This window comes from Anguilla rostrata, chromosome 18 (assembly GCF_018555375.3).
Source record: "Anguilla rostrata isolate EN2019 chromosome 18, ASM1855537v3, whole genome shotgun sequence".
In the NCBI taxonomy this organism is placed as follows: Eukaryota; Metazoa; Chordata; class Actinopteri; order Anguilliformes; family Anguillidae; genus Anguilla; species Anguilla rostrata.
The window spans coordinates 23,887,644-23,910,575 of record NC_057950.1 but is presented as its reverse complement, the minus strand read 5'-3'; the positions used below and the strand labels follow the sequence as shown (position 1 = coordinate 23,910,575).

General features: G+C 42.3%; 2 protein-coding genes across 8 annotated transcripts in view; one reads left to right on the top strand and one right to left on the bottom strand.

Annotated features, from left to right (window-relative positions):
- Positions 1–22,932, bottom strand: part of si:dkey-103j14.5 (isoaspartyl peptidase/L-asparaginase) — a 236,651-nt gene that overhangs the window by 50,356 nt on the left and 163,363 nt on the right. For 2 of the 3 annotated variants that reach the window (XM_064317170.1, XM_064317172.1), the window contains exon 1: positions 1,560–1,790. The exons of the other annotated variant lie outside the window; for it this stretch is intronic. In XM_064317170.1, coding sequence (XP_064173240.1) covers positions 1,560–1,594 — 35 coding nt within the window. In that variant the 5' untranslated portion in view covers positions 1,595–1,790. Of the gene's footprint in view, positions 1–1,559; positions 1,791–22,932 lie in introns of those variants that run through there. 3 annotated transcript variants of the gene reach the window in all.
- Positions 16,786–22,932, top strand: part of khdrbs2 (KH domain containing, RNA binding, signal transduction associated 2) — a 157,377-nt gene continuing 151,230 nt past the window's right edge. For 2 of the 5 annotated variants that reach the window (XM_064317615.1, XM_064317616.1), the window contains exon 1: positions 16,787–17,139. In XM_064317615.1, coding sequence (XP_064173685.1) covers positions 17,049–17,139 — 91 coding nt within the window. In that variant the 5' untranslated portion in view covers positions 16,787–17,048. Of the gene's footprint in view, positions 17,140–22,932 lie in introns of all 5 variants that reach the window. The other 3 variants (XM_064317613.1, XM_064317614.1, XM_064317617.1) reach the window with 3 other exon arrangements.

The following is a 22,932-nucleotide window of genomic DNA, read 5'->3' as shown; positions in this document are numbered from 1 at the left end:
GTGTGTGAGGCAGTGGTTGTGTGTGTGTGTGTCTGTGTGCGCATGTGAGGCAGTGGTTGTGTGTGTGTGTGTGTGTGTGTGGTGGTGTTGAGCAGTGTGTGTGTGTGCGTGGTCGTGCTTGTGCTAGGCAGTGGTTGTGTGTGTGTGTGTGTATGTGTGCGCGTGTGTGAGGCAGTGGTTGTGTGTGTATGTGTGCACGTGTGTGCTAGGCAGTGGTTGTGTGTGTGTGTTGTGTGGTGTGTATGGAGTGTGGTGTGTGTGGTGTCTAGTGTGTATGATGTGTGTGTGTGAGTGGTTGTGTGTGTGTGTTGTGTGTGCGTGTGTGTAGGCAGTGGTTGTGTGTGTGTGTGTGTGTGTGTGTATGTGTGCGCGTGTGTGAGGCAGTGGTTGTGTGTGTGTGTGTGTGTGCGTGCGTGTGTGCTAGGCAGTGGTTGAGTAGGGAAACGCAGTGTAAACAGCAGAGTCTCTGTCCCTGGGGGAGGGAGGCTGGCTGCTGTTGCTCCCTTTGCGGCTGACGGTGAATTAAAGCCTCATATTTCTCCAGCGGGTCTCATTTATTGATCCAAATGGTTATTATGCATTTAAGAAGACATCAGGGAGGTCAAACACTTCAGCTATGGATTCTTTATTTAGATGTGGTTCCCGCTAATGAGGCTGGTAACACAAGCTGGTGTTCGTTCCCCGAGAAAATGGCTTTCACGTTTCCTCTGAGGCCCTCTGAGGCGCTCTCACAGCTCTCAGTCCGGTCTCCAAACACAAGGTGAACTCTGACCGCACGCGTGCGGTCTGTCAGTCTCACTCCCCTTGCTTATTTAACCGAGAGTGCCGTTGTCGGTATTTTGACTACGGTAACTTCTGCTGGAGCATTTTAATGATTGATCTAAAGCACCTTACCAAAATGCCTCAACAACTCAAAATCAAGCAAGCCGGCTAGCTGCCCAGTCTATTCGTTCACTGTGTGAGAAAATGTGACAGCATTAACATTTCATAAAATCGTGAAAGTATGAAGTCTGGCAAGGAAACTTCCTGAACAGATTTCAAAAATACTTTGTAGATTTTAGACATAAACTTCTCCACATGTTAAATAAAACAGTACACTAACATATTTTCACAAAATTGTAAACATTTGTATTTTTAAGTTTCTTTTCTTTACTGCATAGGCATTACTAATCAATTACTGCATTCTTATTGGAATACAACTTGCTCTGCCTAATGGTAGTTCGCCCACCGAACTTTTGTCTGTCCGTGCTATTCACCGAGCCCATCCACATACTATAAAGATCAGCACATGTGCCTATATGCCATACAGATCCGACAAAGTTCGCAAACAGCCACAGATCAAAATACTTTCCATTTACAACCTGCTGATATTGGCATGCAGACATTGAGATTAAGCGCCTCTGACTCATCGCATTAAGCAATCCTCGCCTGCTGTCAGAGTACTGCGCGCAGACGTTAAATAACTCTGACCCTCACATTGCTTTTCACGCGCATTTCACCATGCTTCCGTTAAAACATCTCTGCAACATTAGCAACGCAAACGGAGTCTCCGTTCTTACATTGAGGGCAGCGGCGCTCCTTCACAGTCGCACATAATGTCCTACTTTAAGGAAAAGGGGGAAAACTCCGGTGGTAGGTTGCGATCTCCTCTGCACACATCAGCTGTGGCCTTTCACCCTCCCCTCTAACCGCACGTGCTTCGCTTGAGCCGCGAGATGAATAGCCTGCGTTCCGCTAGCAGGTAAATCTACCAGCCGCTTGTTGATAAACTATGACATTCGCTCCCACACACTTTTATATGGTGCGTGTCTCATAGTAAATCATCAGGTCAGAAAAGACACGCACGCACATGCACAGTGCTATGCAACAGTTTGGGCACACAGTCAAATTTCATGGTTCGTTGATTTTCTAAGTGAACAGAAATCAACACAACCTCTGCTGGGGAAAATAGTTAAACATAGTTCTGTACATTTTAATGCACAGTTAATTTTTATTTGCTGAATTTAACGGATAGAAAAAAATAAAACAGTAGCTAAATGTGGCAAGTGCAAAACTTTGGCTACCCTGTTATTCACACCTAGTAGCACCTCCTTAGGCTTCCATACATTTGTAACCAGTCTGTCTATTCTTGTAGGATTTTTATTCCCCAGTTTACCTTTAGATCCCTTCAAGTTCAGAAATATTTTTTGCACAGCATGTTTGTGATTTCCCCACATATTTTTGATAATACTCAAATCTGGGGACTGTGAATGCCATGTCTGATTTTTCTGTCCTTCAAGTTGTTCCTGGTTGATTTTCAGGTTTATTTTGGATCACTATTTTGTCGAAATATCCAAACTCCCTTCAGCTTCAATTTCTTTACTGCCTGAAACATTAGCTTCCAGGATTTGTTGATATTTAGGCTAATCCATTCTTTCTTCCACTTCCACCTGCATGAGATTTCCTTTGACACTGGCTGCCACACAACCCCAATGCATAATGGATTCATCCCCACATTTAACAGTTGGTAAGTTGTTATTTCCTTCAGAGGCTTCCCTGGGTTTTATCCAAATGTATCTTTGGTGGTTGTGGACAAAGATTGACATTTTTATTTCATTGGTCCACAGCACTGTTTCAAAAAAGTCTCTGGCTTACATAAGTGTTCTGTTGCATATTCCAGTGTGTGGATTATCTAGTGTTTAGATTACGGTCTTCGAAGGTAACAGTATATCTTAAGGCCTGGTATACAGTTTGCTTTGATGCGTTGGTTGATTCCACCCAGTTACCGTTTGATTGACCTATCAACAAGTTCAGAGATTTAATTGATGATTGTCATTTCTAATAATAATTATTAAATTAAATCACTTAAAATTTAGGTTAAGAGATGGGGTTTTAGCATGCAATAGCTCTTGTGCTCAGTATTCAAAGTGCTGAACATTTTAACAAGGGCATTCACTGTGGAAACCTCTGAATTCATTAAATAAACTCATTTTACTTCATCCTTGCTTCCCCAACAAGAAACTAACTTTTGTGTTGAACAGGTTACTTTCTGATAACATTTATACCATTTAGAGGTTGTGTTAACAACCTTTTCACTTTGAGATTCAGCACAATATGTATTATGCACAATATTGACCAGGGGTTCCCAAATTATTTTGCATACCACTGTTGTACAGAAGTAGCTCTAGAGAAGGCTGCATCTCTTCTGTTTTTTTTTTTCTTCCAAGGCTGCATAAACGACACTTGATTGAGTTATGTTGTGATTTGTTTTACTGTCTCACAAATCACATTTAAAAAGCTATATCACATTCGCTTCTCTCCTGAGGAACACAGGGCTTAATTTGGTTTCACAGACAAATAGGATTTTAATTTTCTTCCCAGGATTTGTTATCGCAAAGCTCCCGCTCTCTCTTTCCCAGATATGCAACAGAGTGTTGAATCTCAGTCTCCTACTTTTGCCTGTTTGCTAGGCGGTGCAACATTTTTAAATAACCATTTACTTGGCCGTACGTTATGATGAATGACATTGCAGCAACATATTTATCCATTTATTTGTTTATTCATTTGAATAGTCACAAACACATCATAAGAACTGATCTGGAATGAATTTCACACAACTGGAAAGTTGTCATTTCAGAATGAAAAAAAAATGATATGATGCTGCTGTAATACAAACACAAAACCTACTCCCTTAAACTTTTCTCAGCATTTATCATTTCAGCCTTCATACTTTATCCAAATAGTTTTGAAGCCATAAACTGAAATATTGAAAGAAAACTTTGAAAAATGAAACTTTGGGGGAGTCTTTTTTTAAAGCCTGGAAAAGGATTATTACTTCTATCACTACAGAAAATTTCAGAAGATTTTGTGAATGATATTTTCCTCTTGAATATAATGTTATTACCAGAACATAAGACCTTTGTGCAATCCTATACATGGATGCAACACTATTTGAGCTAGCTTGGCCAGCATAAGTCCAATTACTTGTTTAAGTATTCTCCCCATGCTATTATTGTTGCTGTTGTTGTTATTTGCCTGTTCCTGACATCACAGGTTGTCTGTGCAGTCAGCACTACTGTAGGGCTAAATGAGGTTGCCTTATATTACTGTTGTTTAAAGTCAGGCTTGGGTTTCTTTAGAGAGCAATTAAAAGCCTTCACAGGAATGAAAACAACCACACCTCTAAAGATTTTTTATTTATTTATTTTTTTTACCTACCAATTAAATTCTCAAGAAGATTGCTGACAAAATTAAACAAACTCCTTTTTAACGAGAGAATACATTATCTTTATAGGTAAAACAACCACTTGAGTACTGAAAACAAGATAAGATTTTAAAACATTCAACACATTTTAATTCAATTGAGTTTCAACTGGAATTTATTTCTGCATCGAAATGAGAAGGCGGACCATACAAATTGGCATTAGACATTGGTTACTAAAAATAAAAATATTCATTTCAATTACAAATGTGAGATCTATCATAGTTTTTTTCCCTTCCTTATACTAGAGGCGTTTATTAAACTCTGGGTCTATTAATGTCTTTGTGTGGAATCCAACACGGTTTGCTTGTGAGGAAAAGTGCTGTCTAGGAATTATTTGGGCAGGGAAAATATTATGTGAAAGTCTGTAGGCCCATACACTCTTATAATATCAAGAAGCCCTGAATGTTCCACACGGACTTAAAACAAAGTAGAACAGAAGTAGGAAAAAAAAACAGAAAAGTTTCCTTTTCCCCAGGGAAAGAAAACGGGGTCACGGGACACCCCTGGAAAACGCTGGAACAGGATTTAAAGAGCTTGCAAATTAACATATTTATCAGGTCAGCGAATAAACACAGAGGCTCCTCTTCGGCATCCGAAGGGACGGCCCACTGCGTCCCGCGGCATACTAAGACAAACACGCTAACGCTGGCTAAAGCTTCTGTAATCATAACCCCTCATGACAGGACACTTACCGCCCTGTCTCTGCGAATAGCAGAAATCATGACGGCGAGGATGACTCCGTCAGGCCGTGCGTAACCACCGAGGGTAAGCATCGCTAACATGGTGTATATCATAGCTACTGCGCGCGCGACCTATCGATTCTACCTCTTAACCTTCGGAAAAATTGCCCCGCGGACCGGGCAACGTCCTGAGAAACGGGAGTCAGGCCAATGTTTGTCTTGTATCCTGCCATTTCCTCTTTCCGTCCGCGCAGACCTTCTGCAGGGAATTTGTTATACATTTCTGAAAACATCATCGTATGCATGAATCAATATTACGAGGGGGCAGCTTGATTACCGGGATGCTAACAGCATCGCATTAAAATCAATTAGGACTCGGTAATGTATTCCCCGATAGAAATACCTCTTCGATTTAGATTTCCCCTGGACGTTATACAGTACGGCGTAAGAAACGAGCCGATATGAGATTCGGAGAAACAGGAGAATGAGTCTCAGCTGTACACGCGCAGTAGTAATTGCTGCAGCTGTCTCTTATCAGCGCAAGTTACCGAAATTCTGCCCCGTCCAAATTTTCTTGATACTCTATCTGAAATGCAAAATCTACAATCACCAATGCACTGTTCTGTTTAACTCTTTTAACTCTTTCTGACAATGAGGTCCCACTACACCTATATTAAACAAAGCGATGGGGATCTTTTTGAGACCGTAAGCTTGGTGTCCTTTGGTTTTTCTTTAGTGAAATCTCGTTTTGCATTTTTGTATTTTATTTTGTAAGGCGTGTGAAAAGGATTGTTGCACGTGGCTGGTTTCAGGACTAGCAGACTGAAAGCCTGTCTGTCAGGTTTTACCAAAGTTCACCTTACCCTGGCCTACCCTAAATCTGAGGTAGAATGAGGACGCACTTGCAAATGTCTGTTCTCAAAACTTTTCAAACCTCCCAGACTGCAATTTAACCATTATATTAAACACTCCTATAAATCCAAGTCTAAATCATCACGGATTTGTTTAAGATATGTAGCAGTTTGATAAATATAAATACACTACTTAATATTTACAAGATTAAATGCAAATTGGGACAGTGACACAATTGTTTTTGCTTAGGCTCTGTGCTCCAGCACTTGAAACAATGAATATGAGGTTAAATGCAAACTGTCAGCTTTAATTAGAGGGCATTTACATCCATAGCAGGTGATCTATGTAGGAATTACAGCCCTTTTTACATAGAGCTCCCCCCTCCCCCCTCAAATTTTATAGTATGGAAATAAGCCATAAATAAGCATTCTGCCATTGTAAGCACTGTGACTTCTGAGAGATTAGACAGAGTTCTGAGCCCAAAGCCTACTGGGGTGAATTTATTTCCATTGCAATCTGATGAAAATTTCCGTGCAAATAATTTGGGACTGAACCAAATTTCCTCCTTTCCTTAAAATCTTTATTTTCAACATCTATGACTACAAACCTGCTGGGTGCAGTTGCAGTTCTGTGTATAGCTAACAACATTATGTCATTAAAAATGAGTAGATGCTGAATCATTCAATTAAATGTCATAAATTTTAACCTGGGTCTACCTGTCAGTCAAGACATTTGTCATGCTGTCCTTCAGTAACAATATTTTCCTGTAGAGGGTGATAGCGAGCCAGAGCTAACACTGCAGGATGAGGTCACAAAGTGGAACAACACCCCAGATATGGCCGGATATAACCAATCACATACGGAGAACATGCCTAGGAGTGGAGCAATGGATCAAAGCAGGTGCCTTGTGTTCATATCATTTTATTTATTTGAGAATGAAGATGATTTTATTTTGATTAATTACATTTGTGTTCATTTGCATTGAACTTGTGAAAAGTTGTCAAGACGTCCTTTGAAAGTTGTTTGTTAAAGCACCCTACGACCTCTTTATATGAAATGTCTGAAACAGCTCTTTTGTTAAGAGCACAATAGCAAATCAAAAAATGAACTGAGTGATTAATTGATTGCCTTAGTCCCCTTGTTATATAAGCTGAACAGTAATTTGCAAAATTAGGAACAAAACAAGCGATGCATGGAGTCACCTGATTGGCTGAACCATCGCTCAGGCTGACGTGGTTGGCTGCAGAGTGAAGTTGACCAGGTCCTGGAAGCACACTACAGAGGGAAGTGGACCAGGTCCTGGAAGCACACTACAGAGGGAAGTGGACCAGGTCCTGGAAGCACACTACAGAGGGAAGTGGACCAGGTCCTGAAAGCACACTACAGAGTGAATTGGACCAGGTCCTGGAAGCACACTACAGAGGGAAGTTGACCAGGTCCTGGAAGCACACTACAGAGGGAAGTGGACCAGGTCCTGGAAGCACACTACAGAGGGAAGTGGACCAGGTCCTGAAAGCACACTACAGAGGGAAGTTGACCAGGTCCTGAAAGCACACTACAGAGGGAAGTTGACCAGGTCCTGAAAGCACACTACAGAGGGAAGTGGACCAGGTCCTGGAAGCACACTACAGAGGGAAGTTGACCAGGTCCTGAAAGCACACTACAGAGGGAAGTGGACCAGGTCCTGGAAGCACACTACAGAGGGAAGTGGACCAGGTCCTGAAAGCACACTACAGAGGGAAGTTGACCAGGTCCTGAAAGCACACTACAGAGGGAAGTGGACCAGGTCCTGGAAGCACACTACAGAGTGAATTGGACCAGGTCCTGGAAGCACACTACAGAGTGGATTGGACCAGGTCCTGGAAGCAGATGCACCAGAAGCCCAAAATTCTCCTTGGCACCCTTCAAACAGAAGATGGACGACACAGAGACGGAAACGGGCCTACAAAAAAAAAAGAACTAGTCATTCCCAGAAAAGTAAACGAGGGGATAAAAATGTTATCGATAAAACAAGACGGATGAAATAAAAGTGCAGAAGTAGCACGGGGTGATAAAGAGACATCGGGGGCTCTGTAGTTGGATAGATGCAGAGGAGACGCACTTTCCCTCAGATTGAACGCGCTCTAATATCCCCTTTCCACCACTAAACAGAGCTGCTTAATAATTCACGCCCAGGGCTATTGCATTTCCACAGTCTAGGACTTGGCTAAAATAACACATCCATCATCCCCTTGTTTGGTAGATTCACGCGGGGTCTTGATACCCTCTTAAGCTGTACCAGCCATGAGAGAACGCAACACATTCATGCAGGCAAATAATTTGTTTTTCATCCCCACATGCTGCGTTTTTTCTTTTCCCTTTTTTTTAGGAAATTGTGGATGGGGATGAATTAATTTTCTGTCAAGATTCTCCCCTGTCCGTGCTTTACCCCATTAGAATTTTTTTTATTTTGGAGCGCAGTGTCATTTAGCCATAGCTGACAATCAGTAATCTTGTTAGCAGAGTACTCAAAGATGCAAAGTCTATTTGCTCCAAGTCTTTAATACACTGAGATAGAGATGGAGAACATCTTGAAACTTGGCAGGAAGCTGACGTGCTATATCATCTTTATAAATCTCAGATGGGAAAACGTGCTGTTTTTCTCAACAGCTTTCAAAACACCAGTCTAATCTGCCAGAGCTGCTTCAGATGCTCCGTGCAATAAAAAAGCCAGAGACAAACTCATCTTGTCCTCAGCGCTTCCCTATTATAAAACAGTTTACTGTTTTGTTTTTATCTCAAATGAAACATGAGCCCTTAATGTTTGTTCACTAATTAAAACATGAGAGTGAGTGAGAGAGTGAGTGAGAGAGAGAGAGAGAGAGAGAGAGAGAGAGAGCCAACAGAGACAGAGAGAAAGAGAAAGAGAGAAAGTGCAGACTGAGGTTAAGGTCCACTATACCAGTCAAAGGAAACGAAGAAAGGGGCGTTCATTTTCCATGTGTGTCTCTCTCACCGGTGAACACGATGTCACGTGGCGGCTCGGTTCCAGGAAAATATTTATAAACGGTATTATCTTATCAGTGTTTCCCTGAATACATGTAATCCCATCTTGAAAACAGCTCATTTCTGGCAGCCGCGACCACAACAAAGGCCTAGAAGCCAAAGTTAAAAAAAAAAAAAACTATTTCACAAAAAAGCAGCAAAGCATTCAGTTTGTGTGTTGCAGTCATAGACCATATAAAATAGGTTGCAGTCCACAATGCCTTTGATACCATAGATATCCTACACACATGCCCAATTAATGAAGGGTACCCTGTAAGCACTGACCTGACGGTACATTTTGCTGTTTTATGTTTGGCCACTAGAGAGCTGCAAGAACCCATTGAAGAGCTGCCATTCCTTAATGAGGAAAATACTCTTTCACCGGAGAGTAGGAGGAGGGAGGTCCGAACCCCGTGTCGTATTTAATTTGTCACTTTCTGTTCTGTAGCAGCAGCCTCTGCTTCCTGAAATCACCGTTAAACTGTTTGAATTTCGCAAGGCGTAGCCTGGCCCTTTCAGAGTGCCCCGTTGAACGGAAAGTACCAGGAAGTCCTAGCTGATCAAAAAGGTCGCATGAATTCTTCATAAAGACCCGGCTCAACCTTTACGGAACGACCCGGCACCTCCTCTGCCCACGCTGTAGAACTTGTCGTTTGCGCTCCTCTAAAAGCCATCGACAAATTTCATCAAAGAAATTATTCCTGTTCACGACGGCAAAAAAAAACAAACAAACAAAAAAACACACATTTTCTGTTTATTTAAGAAGAGCTTCCGCAACCTTGTATAGCCTACATCCTCGCCATAGGAATCGGTAACCTTCACAGTCGGCCATGCACTATTAATCAAAAAAACCCTTTTTCTTTTACCAGCCGCGGTGTTGACCTGCACGTGTTATTGGACTGCGCAGAAATCCTATTGCACGGAGGTCACAGGATCCCTGTAATAACGTGGCTGACATGCCCATCTGATCCTGTCGAAGCCGCTTTTTGATCCAAGGAGACACGCCATACATTGCACCGCCTTTCAGCGTCGAGCAGACGCTCACATCCACAGGTGAAAGGCACAGTGTACACTTTTACATACAAGCCATTAATACGGCAGGCTATTTTTTTACAGAAGCAATTTATGTTCAGTGCATTCATCCTGTGTACAACAGCAGTATTCCCAGCTTGGACTCAAACCCATAACCTTTGAATTACAAGCCCAGTTCCCGAGCCACTGCACCACACTGCTACCTATTTAATACACGACGATTTGGCAAAAAAAAAAAAAAAACGACTGTGGAATAAATCTATTTATCTATTCAGAACTAAGGGTTATGAATAAAGATGAAAGCACAGTTTTCCTTCCCCGAGAATTATGCAGATTTTTCTTTATGCATATTGTGTGCTATTTTTCACTGTACTGTATATAGGCTACAGCACACATTTGTACTCATTACGACACGAACGTAACAAAACCTCCCACACAGTACTCCAGGATTGAGGATTTCAGGATGTCTATTTGACCAAAGTGATCATTTATGAGCTGACGTTACGTATCAGAAAACATCCAGACGGAGGAAAATCACGCGCTGTTATTAGACTGGAAGTCATTTATCAATGCCCTGCATCTCAAATCTCACCTTGCGCTCTAATCCAGAGGTAGCATGTTACACTGTAAATACGCTCCGGATAATGCAAAGATCAGCACTACAAGATCAATTTCGATGAAGATGCCAGTTGGCTCTAATGGTTGATTTACTGTAGGCTACTTAACGATATCATATTAATCAGGGTTGTAAACATTCATTTTAAAGCACAATTTGAGAAGAGTGTAAGTATATTATCAACTCAGCTAGGTAAGTAAAAATGTTCAGGAGCAGCGTCTTGTTTCTGTGCGCTATGTTTGTGCTGTAAATCCAGAATAAAAAAATCCCACATGTCCTTACGCTCACAAGGAAAGGCGGGATTTTATTTAACCGTGTGGCTATTAAAGGTTCGACCCATAGATTTTCACCAGAACTTTGCCCAGAGCTTTAAAGCACGTGTATTTTAACCCTCACGGTCAAAGCTAAACACGACCGTTTTACTGCAAGCCGAAACGACGGTCTGAAGTGTTAGGCCAGGACACATTCACAATGAAGACTGGTGTTAGCTGGAATCTCACATGCCATCTCCTCTACACGTCAGCGTGCAAAAACACAGCCAGAACAGCTCTCCCGCTAATGGAATCTGACAGAAAGCTCTACTCCAGGGTCTTTAATTGAGTTATTTTATTTCATTATTTATATGTTTTATGTTTACTGAGACTGGAGGAAGCAGCCGGAGAAATGACTGTACTTCTTACTTCCTCACTCAGTTACCGAGTCGCTTACTTTTTTATTCAATGACTCGCTCACTCTCTCACTCATTCCATGACTCAATCTCTCATTCACTCAGTGACTCACTCTCTCATTCACTCACAGACTCAATCTCTCATTCACTCAGTGACTCACTCTCTCATTCACTCACAGACTCACTCTCTCACTCATTAAATGACTCACTCTCTCATTCACTTACAGACTCGCTCTCTCACTCATTCAATGACTCACTCTCTCATTCACTCAGTGACTCACTCACAGACTCACTCTCTCACTCATTCAATGACTCACTCTCTCATTCACTCACAGTCTCACTCTCTCACTCATTCAATGACTCACTCTCTCATTCACTCAGTGACTCACTCACAGACTCACTCTCTCACTCATTCAATGACTTACTCTCTCATTCACTCAGTGACTCACTCTTTGATTCACTCAGTGACAGATTACTCATTCAGTTATTGTCATTGATCCAAATGAAAATAAATAAGTGGCAGATAATGGGGTAACAGCACAAGGCAGCACAATGGTTAAAGAGATGAAAAGGATGAGGCTTTTCACCAAGTGATTGCAGGTTCTAATCCATTTTGGTAAACCCCAAAATGCTTCTGTAGAGGAACTATATGAACAGATGACATGATAAAACGGTAGCTATACAAGTCTTACTAGATACGATGTAGTAATGGACAAGATTTGTAACGTAGCAACCATAATGGACAAGAGCTTTTGCCAGGTAGCAAAATATGATACAACTGATGGCCGTGTCATGTAAACCCTTTGATGGACATGCGGTCTGAGAAACACGTGAAGAGGAATATTCAATAGTCTGGTAATGTTGCCGCTCCCAAGAGCAGGGAGAGCTCAGATGGAGCAGATTAATGGAGAATATGTGGCTATTTGTGACATACGTGTTTCAGATGTCAATTATATGGAACCGAGAGCAAAAAAAAAAAAATTTGAGTGTGATATATTACCTTCATGTTAAATCTGTCACGTCAACTGACATTAATATCGGCAAGGGCGAGTTTATTATCTGAAAAAGAAAACCTCTGAGATTGGTGATATTGATTGTTGTTGCACCACGTTTGGCTCGGATGAAATCCGAGGGACCTGACTCCCGACAGAGGCGAAGGCTCTCCCCGCTCTCTCGATGCCTGGTCAGGCTTTTGAGGTCGAGCACATTTCTGCTCTTAGACGGAAAAGCGCCAGGAGGCGGTGTGCGTGATAATTTGACGGCTGATCATATTGCGCGAGAGATGTAGATTGTTTTCCCCCGCAGCCCGGCTTGGAAGCAGCTTCGGTTTTGATGAATCGATAGAACAGAGGCATACATCTAACCCCTCCATCACTCCATCTGCTCATTTCTGAAGATGAGAACCTAACACGGTTGCCAATAAAAGACTGCAAATGAAATACTATAACTGGAGAATAAACCTAAAAAACACTTTCCATAATGGCTGGTCAGGTCAAGTTTAAGAACCGGCTTTTTTTCTCTTTTTTTTTAATGTTGAGGTCACATGACGCTACTGAACAGACACTGATCCTACTCGCAGAGATGAAGAGAATTCTGTGGAGAGGGCTGTCATTGACCCACCAGAGCCTGAGTGCATATACTGTCTGTTACACGCACAGACCACAAGTGGCTCTTGCATTTTTTATATGATGAGATTACACAAGCAGCTCGGCACTTGGATGATGACTTTGGCTATATTACCTACTCTACATTCAGCCAATGAGATGATGAAAGTGAGTCGTAGCCTTCCATATCTGGTTTAAAATACCAGGACGTCAGTCAGGGATTATTTTATTTTAAAGAGACAGCAGGTAAAGCACAGTTTTACTCAGACAAACTCTTGGATTCTATCGTAAACTAATAAACCGTTTTAAGAGAAAATTATATTTCCCTGAACAGAAACAGCGAACTGTAACACAGTTGTACAATAAAGTAATTCAGACCAAAATGTCAAGTTGTTTTAAAGGAAAAGGTCACTTCATTGTGAACTGGTTCTGGATTCGTCATGAAATTAATCCAGTGTGTGCAAATTTGTACATTTTTTGTATTAATTAAAAAATGAATGTAGGGCAGGACGATTTACATGAAACATCCCACCATCAATCAATTTTTTTCTTTTTTTAAATAACAATTTGGTGCCCAATGTGGGGCAGCATATGTCCAATTTCCAACCTAATTTGGGATGTTGAATCTACAACCACAGCCTAGTTCGTGCACAAACCCCATTTCCGATTTGGGAGAGTTTAGACAATCACAGTTCTCCTCCAAAACACATGGGTTCACCAGCTGAGTACAGGCTAGTGGGGGTCCAGCAGGGGGCGCTGAAGAGTGATGAAACGCGGACCCCAAACCGACAGAACCCTCCCAGTATGCTGGGCGACGCAATCGGCAACTGCGCATTGCCCTATGTACCTACCGGCCCCAGTCAGCACGGCCCGGATTTTATCCGAGGCTCATCCACGCGCTACAGCGTGATGCCTTTAACCGTCCAATCAAATTCTAATCAAACGCGGGGGACCCATTTCGCACCTCTCCGCATGTTGCCTCTGCAGAGTTGAGATCTCGCTTTTCACAGTCGCAAAAGTTCATGACTACATCGCCCATGGGTGTGAGCATCTTCGTCTTATTTTGAGGTTTATTTGTACCAGTTTCCAGTAACACCACTTTTTTAAAATTTAAAACAGTGATGGCGAATGGCTGCCAAGGAAAAAAAAGTGATTTAATCGCTGTTGGTGTTATATGAGAATGACACTCACAGGCAAAGGCACAAGGGATTGGGGTGGGGTGGTGTGGGGTGAGGAGGGGTGGGGTGGTGGTGTGAGGGGGGGAGGGGATGGGGGGGGCATCTGTGAATGCCTCTGGAGCCAAATGGAGGAGCTGAACAAGAATGATCTCATATTAAATATGGACTTTTTTTTTTTTACGTGTTGTGCTTTTCGACTGATAGTGTTGTAGCTAATGTGAACTTGCAATGCTTAAACCATCTGATAACTGACAGAATCCAATGGTACTATCCTTATCAAATAAGTAAAACAACTTGAGGACAGCTTGGTTGTTTTTGTTAACCATACGTTTATCATGATTATTCAGTTATGTGTCTCAGTCACTGATTCAGTTAATCAAGGAGCTGACCGTACTGTATAGTGTTACGGTCATGGACCTGCTAAATCCAGTGTTGTTATAGCTTGTTATCCATTGACAAATATAATTATGCCAATCAAAATGCACATGTATTCACAAAGGCTCAATGAATGTTCATTATCAGAACATAGCATCTACAATTCATTCATCAGAAATTGTGCAGAAATTTTGGGGAAGAGGTAGTCATTATTATAACATACCATCTCAATTAAGCAGAAAATAATCTAGTAATATGCATCTGTACGGAAATTTGATCACAGAGGTGATTTTGTTTCACATGACAACATGCACTATATCTTCAAATTTCAGAATAGGTCTTTTAATGTTATGTTACAATTAATCAAGACATGCAAGTGTTCCTGAGAGTAACTGATGTTAGTAAGTTACTAACATCAGAACCCTAACTGTTCATCGCTCTGGATAAGAGCACCTGCCAAATGAGTTTAAAGTAAATGTGATGATTATGTAAAAATGTTATGTTATTTCACTATTCCACAACTACACCAACATATTTGTGAGGTGCAATACATCATTTAACTCCCTATCCATCTGGCCAGCTGTTTTCTCGGTGCAACTGTGATATCAAACGTCAAAGAAGCTGTCACGAACACGGAATGCACGTCTCTAATCAAGACAGACTACAACGTGAGACAAGCCCTGAGAATGCTTCGTGGCCGTAAACATTTCCTGTTTTCAGTCTCGATTCTTTTCCCCCTGTGTCAGATGAAACTTCCTTGAACTCCCCAAAAAATGCATTGTTTGCGAAAACATCTTGCAAGGTGTCCCGAATTAGAGCGGAGCAGGCGGGTCTCATTCGGAGTAGGGAGCGCATGAAGCGAGGAAGAGTCAAGGAAACTACCCGGCAAAGCCTCCAACTGATTAGGAGTGCCGGGTAGTTTTGGCTGTTAGACGGTAGGCCTGTGGTACGGTGCAGGATGTGTTAGGTGTTCGATATGAAACCAAAATGTGAACAGACAGGTTGTTCTCGTGAAAGTAGTTTAATGAGATGAAATATAGTTCTACTTTTTTCTTGTCTGTGACAGGATTGAGGTGGGATGTGATAGGACTAGGAGTTCTGTTTTTATTACGTAATTTATATTGTAGGTAATTTCCTTTTAAACATATTGAAAACATTAGTTGATTTAATTTTCAGTTTAAACGATTGTTCAAGAATAGTTATTAAATATCCCTGTATTTCAAACGGCATGGAAATACACCCGACGCACTTAAACGAGTTAAAACACTAGGTCAAACTGTCACTGACATTTAACAATGGTCTACTGCTCCGCGGTCGCTATTAGACTTCCTTGCATAAACGATCAATACTGGAAGCAAATACACGAAACAATATATATGCAAGTCAATGTAATACGATTATCTCTCAGCGCGCAGTCATTTCATGTGACACTGGGACTGCAGATGTTTGCCAACAGGTCTGTAATCCATTCAGTCATTAATTAGGGGCAAGCTGTCCGCGTGCTGCGGATGCATCTCGCCTTGGCTGTCGCTACGGTTTAATCCATCTTGGCAAATCGAGGCATGCAACAAATCTATTGATTAGCATTCATCCTCATGCCAACCTGAGCTGCCTCCGCGTCTCAAGCTCACTCAGATCCTAATAAACCTCCTCCCTCTTCCTTCTTAAGCCTGGGTCATTTAGCAGGGATTCGGTGGCTTTGATATTCAGCAAGCGCAACTCAGATGCATATTAATTACGCATATTTCAAAATACAGTTCACGTGGTTCAACCTTCACGTTGCATGTGTCTCTAAAAGCTGCGATCGTAGCACAAACGCTACGCCCTGCCTTTTGGCAACGGGGATATAAATAAATCACTGTAGCCTTATCCGTACGGATCACCACTGTAACTAAACACGGCGAGAAGGTGCTTACAAACAGTACGATTAAACAAGAGTCATTTTTCTGCATGTTTTTATATACTATTTTAGGTGATTTTCCTGGTGAATGGCTTAACCGTTTTCTTTGCGCTTCCGTCCAACTTCAGGAGAGCTCGTGCCCTTCTCGGCCCGGGAATGTGGGTTTCAGCGACTCTTATTCCAATCTGCTGTACAGTTTTTGTTGTTATACATGGTTACTGAACAAACGTTAAGCAAGGTTTACGGGAGAGCTGTTGCCATTAGTGATTAATTATTCGTAAATGACCAATATTCGATCCATAATATTTCATCTTATTATAACGAAATACATATAATAGTAATACAATATATTGGAATCGAATTACTGGAAAATGTAACATTTGAATCGCTGGCCTGTTTGGTTTTAACGGGGTGGTTCGTGTACGCGCTCTCTTACTTCATTAGCCTTGGAGTTCTAGCTTCATCATTTCGTTCCCCACGTGTAAATAACATTCAGCACCACGGACAGCAACCGAGAGGTGGAAAATATTCAGCGTCAATCTCGTTATTTTAGCGGGTAGGGGACCATTTGCGGTTTGCGAACTGTCTGTGATGGGCTGCGACCAATCATGATGAGGGGGCGGGCAGGCACCACGCAGCGCCTCGGTAGCTAAGGTGGGAACTGCTGTAGGAGAGACTCGCGACTGAGCTCGAGAGATGGGCTTCAGGCTCTGAATTCTTCCACATAACAGTGCAGCGCGCGTTTGGTGAGATTCGTTACGGCTTTTCTCGCAGTGGCTGTTCAGATAACCGAGCGGAGACCGAGGCTCATATTCCGAGATCCACCACTTTTTTTCGTCTCACCTGCACGAGCGGTGAACAGGAGAGGAGACCTGAAATGGATCAAGACAAATACTTGCCGGAGCTGATGGCCGAGAAAGATAGCCTGGACCCTTCGTTTGTTCATGCAATGCGCCTTTTGGCTGAAGGTAAGGTGCAATCATGTTAGTTTGGCATGCTTACAATCCCCAGGTCGTTTTATATAGCGTGTTGTTAGTCACCTGCGACGCCAGTGCGTTTCAGCGGAAAAGATGCAGCTAAAATGCATAGTCTGCCTTTTCTCCCTGTGAAATAAGTGGCTCCGTTGCTTCGTGCTACTTGTTCTTTTTTTCTATTTGCACATGGGTGAGACGGATGGGGACAGACGAAACAATCTCGGACAAAAGGCTATATTTGTAATAAATCGAAGGATACATGGAACTACTGTGACCACTGTCTAGCATTGTATGCGTACGCACCCCGGCAGTTTGAGACTCGAAGGTGTCTCCGTTGTTGTCAGTTCCTCGTAACAAGTAACGCAGGACACTTTCCCGCGGTCCCCGCCGGTTTTTTCGAGAATGACTGTAGAGCGAATGTGGCAGGTGCTCAAAGAAACTTGGAAAGCAACGAAATGTAATTTTAATATAGTTTCTCAGCCAATTTCATTAATTTGGTTGAAGATTATCTTACATTACAGATATCGGGTGGCTCAAAACCGGGAATATCGAATGGATCATGCATGTAAATGCGCTGTAGGCAATGCTGTGCACAACACGCAACGTCAACAGTGTAGATTCTCAAAAATAAATAAAAAATTATTATTATTATTATTATTATTAACAGTAAGTGTAGTAAGTGTATTACCCACCGGATTAAAACGCCATTCTGCTCATCGATACGTAAGCACATTTTTGATCACACTTAATTATACCTTTCCTCCCAATGAATTTGGTGCGTAATAGAAATGATATTCCATATATTTTGTCTCCCTTTTTCAACCAAAACATCAGTTGGTCTGTGCGTATCAAGGGCAAAACCCATTCAATTCAAACAAACAACGTTACATCAGTACTGATTCTTTTTTCTCTCTGCAACTAATTCAGATACTTTTGAACGCAAAGACAACCATAATTATAATGAGGATAGCAATTCACCACTGAGGTACTTTTCAAAACTACAAAGGGAAAGTCATGGTAAACCACGTGAAGCCAATGAAAAATATATCTGTCACACCCATTTCCCATAAATCACTAGTGAAATAGGCCTATATTCCAAATAAATAAATCTTCCTGGATTGCGCAACAAAATCGAACTGTTAAAGCATAAATACAAGCGTAGATACAAACATACCAAGCAAGCAAACCAAACATTCCACTATGAACTAGACTACCTCGTAGACACAACAGTGATCTCTTCACTACTTCGAAAATATTGTCATCGTGTTCTCATAAGAAACCAAACAGTTATTTTAAACATAACTGGAGTGCCGAAGAGACCTTGAACTGAAGTTACTCTGAGCAGCACGCATCTTCATAATATCTGGATGACGAAGCGTTTGGGCTAGCCGTGGGCGACTGTATCTTCTCGGAAAGGTGAACGGAACACACCTACAAGTCCACAAATAGCTTGTACATCCTCTCCGTCGTGCTACTGAGCCCAAGGCTTTTCCCAGCGAAACCGAGGAGTCAAATCAGAGATGCGGTCTGTATAGCTCAACCGATGAGCCTCCAGGTCCGGTAGATCTGCGTTACGCGGCGCCCACGGATGATTTAACCTGTACTCGCAGCGTTAGGTTCAACACCTCAGCTGCGGTTCGCACAGAAATTTACATCCATTAAAAAAAACCACGAACAATATCTGTCTTTTAGATATTTGAGACCATATATTGCATAGCCGTTATCATTTTTTCAGTTATGCCGGTAAAATGTTCGTTCAAATGCTGATTCATGTAAAGGTTAGCCCATGTCCTTTAAATGATCATGAAACATTTGTCACCCTCCTTGTGTTGGTGAGAAAAGGTCGTTAGTGAAGGGCTGACGTACACCATCAAAAATACGTTCATCTATTTCTTGCCTTCTGGTTCGGACGATTTGAATGAATTGAGGACAAATATCTCCAATTACCCACACCTAGCAAAACACAAAACCAGCAACTCCTCCTTAACTTATTTACTCTTCCCAATTCTGAGCCTTTGCTGTAAGGTCACATGAACGCAAGCAGTTGCCGTGGGGTTGATCTAAACCCACTTACTCGGTCTTTCAAAATCTTTTGTCCTGTAAGCCACTCCATCCCTTCAGCTGTGTCTTTATGCCAGATTCATATTCTTGATTTGGCTTCATGAAAGTCTGCCGGGACAGAGTGCTTTAGGGGAAGCTAATTTGTGAATGGCTGTTGGATGTCTCCGGACAGTAGCAGACATCACGTACGTCTGCAATTACAATATAGGCTATCCTCATTTAAAATCATGGGACTAAGCCATTCGAAACCGATGTACACAGTGAAACATCCAGTGTTAATTCAACTCTTAACATTTAGACCCGCATTCCAGAGTGGGACCAAATGTAATCTGCTAAGAGTTGACTTGTCTCTGGACATTTTACCCTGAAATTCGCTGACCCAAAGGGGGCTAGTTAAGTGAAGCAGAATGTGTTTGTGGGCCAGTACCACTCAGGGCATTTAGCCATGTGCTGCCAACTACAGAATCCACACCATTCCTGCTGCTTCACATCTGCAACAATTAAGGAAGAACAAAAAAAAATCACGTTCACACACTGAAAATGAACAGAACGTCAGGGACACCCGTACTGGTTCACGAAATGCGGAAGGTACAACGGTGTAACGGTACAATTTTTTTAATGTTGTTTTGATATTTGATTAATGCAAATTGTTTCTCGTTAACACCAATGGAACTTGTGCTGCTGGAGGAAATTCTTTTGGAGGACAAAATAATTATTTTGTTCAGAATTAGCGCTGAGGCCAAGGTTCTGGTTCTTGTGCTCAGGAATTAGTAAAAGATACAGGTGTTTGAGAGTAATGTGGTGTGATTGTGTCCCCACTTTTCCTGCAGCTGAAAAGTATTTCCCTGGCTGTACTCAGCATGAATTGAATTTTCTGTCGTTTTTTCATGTGAACTGGATAAGGGAATCTACATAATAATAATAACAATAATAATAATAATAATAATAATAATAATAACAACAACAGCATTGGAAGGTTATATCATATGGCATTATCATGCCCTGGGCCACTGTGGTTGGGAAAAAAAATGGCCACAGAAGTTGTTGTTCTTTCCGTTATGTGTAGTGACAGGGTGAGAAAGAAGGGTGTATGTGCACATAATTCAAACAGGATTCAGACAGGAGCAGAACTGTGTGCCTCATGTTAGCGTAGCTTCCGTAAAACCCCAATCCGGGTGAGACAGAGGGGGGGGTGGTATAAGGTACACCCCTGTGTTCCTGCTCTTCAGACTTCGCTGCAGTATAGCTCCGTAAATTAATAATGTGCCAGGACCACACAAAAAAAGAAAAGAGTACAAAATGAGCACCAGGACTGAGTACCCAGGAGGCATGTGAAGAAAGAGAATGAAAGGATGCGATGTTCTGCCCATTCCAGATGCCTGGAGAGGGAAAAGGAGGGGGGGGGAATTCAGGTGTGGCCAATCTCTCGTTTTCTATTAATTTCTTTAAATAATTTGCGAGCTGTAATCGTATGCACCGATCCAGATCGTATCTGGATTTCCACGTTAATGGGAGAGACACCACAAAGAGGCTAATCACCAATCCGCAGGGTTCCAATCAAAATTAATTTAATTGCAGACGGGAAAAGAAGCCTTGACATTACATCGCTACAGGTAATATGGAATATGCATGTATAACAGAAGCACACACCCCTCTGCGCGACTATCACACACGACATCACGCTACACGCACACCATTCACGATGCGCACACATAGCTACATCTGCACACATCACACGCAACATGCGTCCACGCAATGCCATGCACACATCAGCACTGATACACCCCCACAGCATGCGAGCACACACACATGCGCGCATACATCTGCACACATTCACACGCACACATATGCACACACACGTACACACACACACGTACGCACATGCAAACACGCACACACGTACACATGCACATACACGTAGATACACACACACATACACGAATGCACACAAATACACATGCACACACACATGCACACACACACAGTCACACACACACACATGCGCACGCACACACATGCACATGCGCGCACACACACGCACACGCACACACACACACATACATGATATGCTGCAGAGCCGCGTAAAGGAAATCCATGCGGTAACTAATGGGGGCAGTCAGCTTTACCCGCTTTCCCCTTCGGCTTGTTTGTGTATCGCGGATTTTTTTTTCGTTTTGTTTGTTTCATTTGTCATTGAGCGGTGGAGACCGGCGTCCCGCTGAGCGGGGGACAGGTAACCCGGCCCCTGGGAAACACGGGGGTCGCTGGCCCCCCCGCCAGGCCTGATTTACACCCCGCCGTCTCCTTATTAATCTTCCCCGGGCCCTCCCCCCTCGCATAATCACCGGCTCCCAGGAAACCCGCGCTCTCCTCCACTGAGCTCGGAGGGCCCGGCGGATACCGGGCCGCTCTTTAAGAAGATGTACGCCTCTGCCAGGACACCGCCATCCCGAGTACCGCCTCTAACCTCTGGGGCTTCATTCTGCAGTCCTAACTCCTCTTTGGAGATGCACCACTAATCTGAAGTAGGAGCACTGCGCTGGACAGGGCTGGGTCTCTGCCTTTGTATTTCCCACAGAAGAAGTTCTGTGTGTGTATGACGCGCAGTGACAAACAGGCCATGTAGGACACTGCCAGTGTGCCCTTGAGCAAGGCACTTAACCTGCATTGCTTCAGTATATATCCAGCTGTATAAATGGATGCAATGTTAACGCTATGTAAAAAGAAATTGTGTCTCCCCGGATAGGAGTGCCTGCTAAATGCCAGTAATGTCATGTTTTATACATTTGACACCGCACCTTTGGCTGAATTATTCATAGTGGCTGACATACTACTGACAGAGAATATTTGGCACCATGAACCTTGTCAGAGTCAGCTAGTGCAATCTGGTATGTAAGGTAGTTACTGTGCAATTTACAATAATAGTAAAGCTAACGGAAATAATTAGGTTACAGTACAGGACCTGTGGTTGAGTGTGCTAGGCTGATGTGTTGGGGAAGTTATTGAACAAGTTGCTTGAGACTCGGAAGTATGCATCGCATTCAGTTTTAAAAACATAAAGAAAATGTACAATTTACAATGTAATTTAGTAGGTGCTTTCAACCAAAGCAAATGACATTTCACACCACAAGGGCTGGAAACGTGGACAAAGTGCCACCGTCAAGATACATGTCTCAAGGCTTACAAGAACGGGCGGAGGTGGATCTGCCTTCCCGATTGATTTAAAATGAAAAATAATGTTAAAAAGGCATGAAAATGCACATACATTTGTGAAAAGTGGGCACTCGCAGCCAAGTAAGGACAGCCATATTCACGAATTCATTGACATTTAAGAAATTTTGTATATTTTCCTCGTGTGAATGTCAGAAATCACAGCAACATCATCACTGAGGAGTATGAGGTGAATAATTTAATTAACTCAGGATAAGCTCCTGCAATTTTGGGGGTTTATTTTTGGTTTGAAAAATCCCCATATGGCCTCTGATTCAGGTGCAGGACACTTGTTAAATGAGAAGATAGAATTAATTAATACATTTGCATGTGTTTTGGAAGGTATTTTTGCTATTTATTCACAACCTTTCTCCTAGTTTAAGTTTTATAGCATTGGGCACAATAAAACTCATATTACGGAAAGTGATGGGCTGTGTTGATACAAGCCTTTTAATCTGTTCAGCTCTCCGACTTATTTCCCTCTGCTCCCGAACTAATGCCCAGGTAAGTACTACA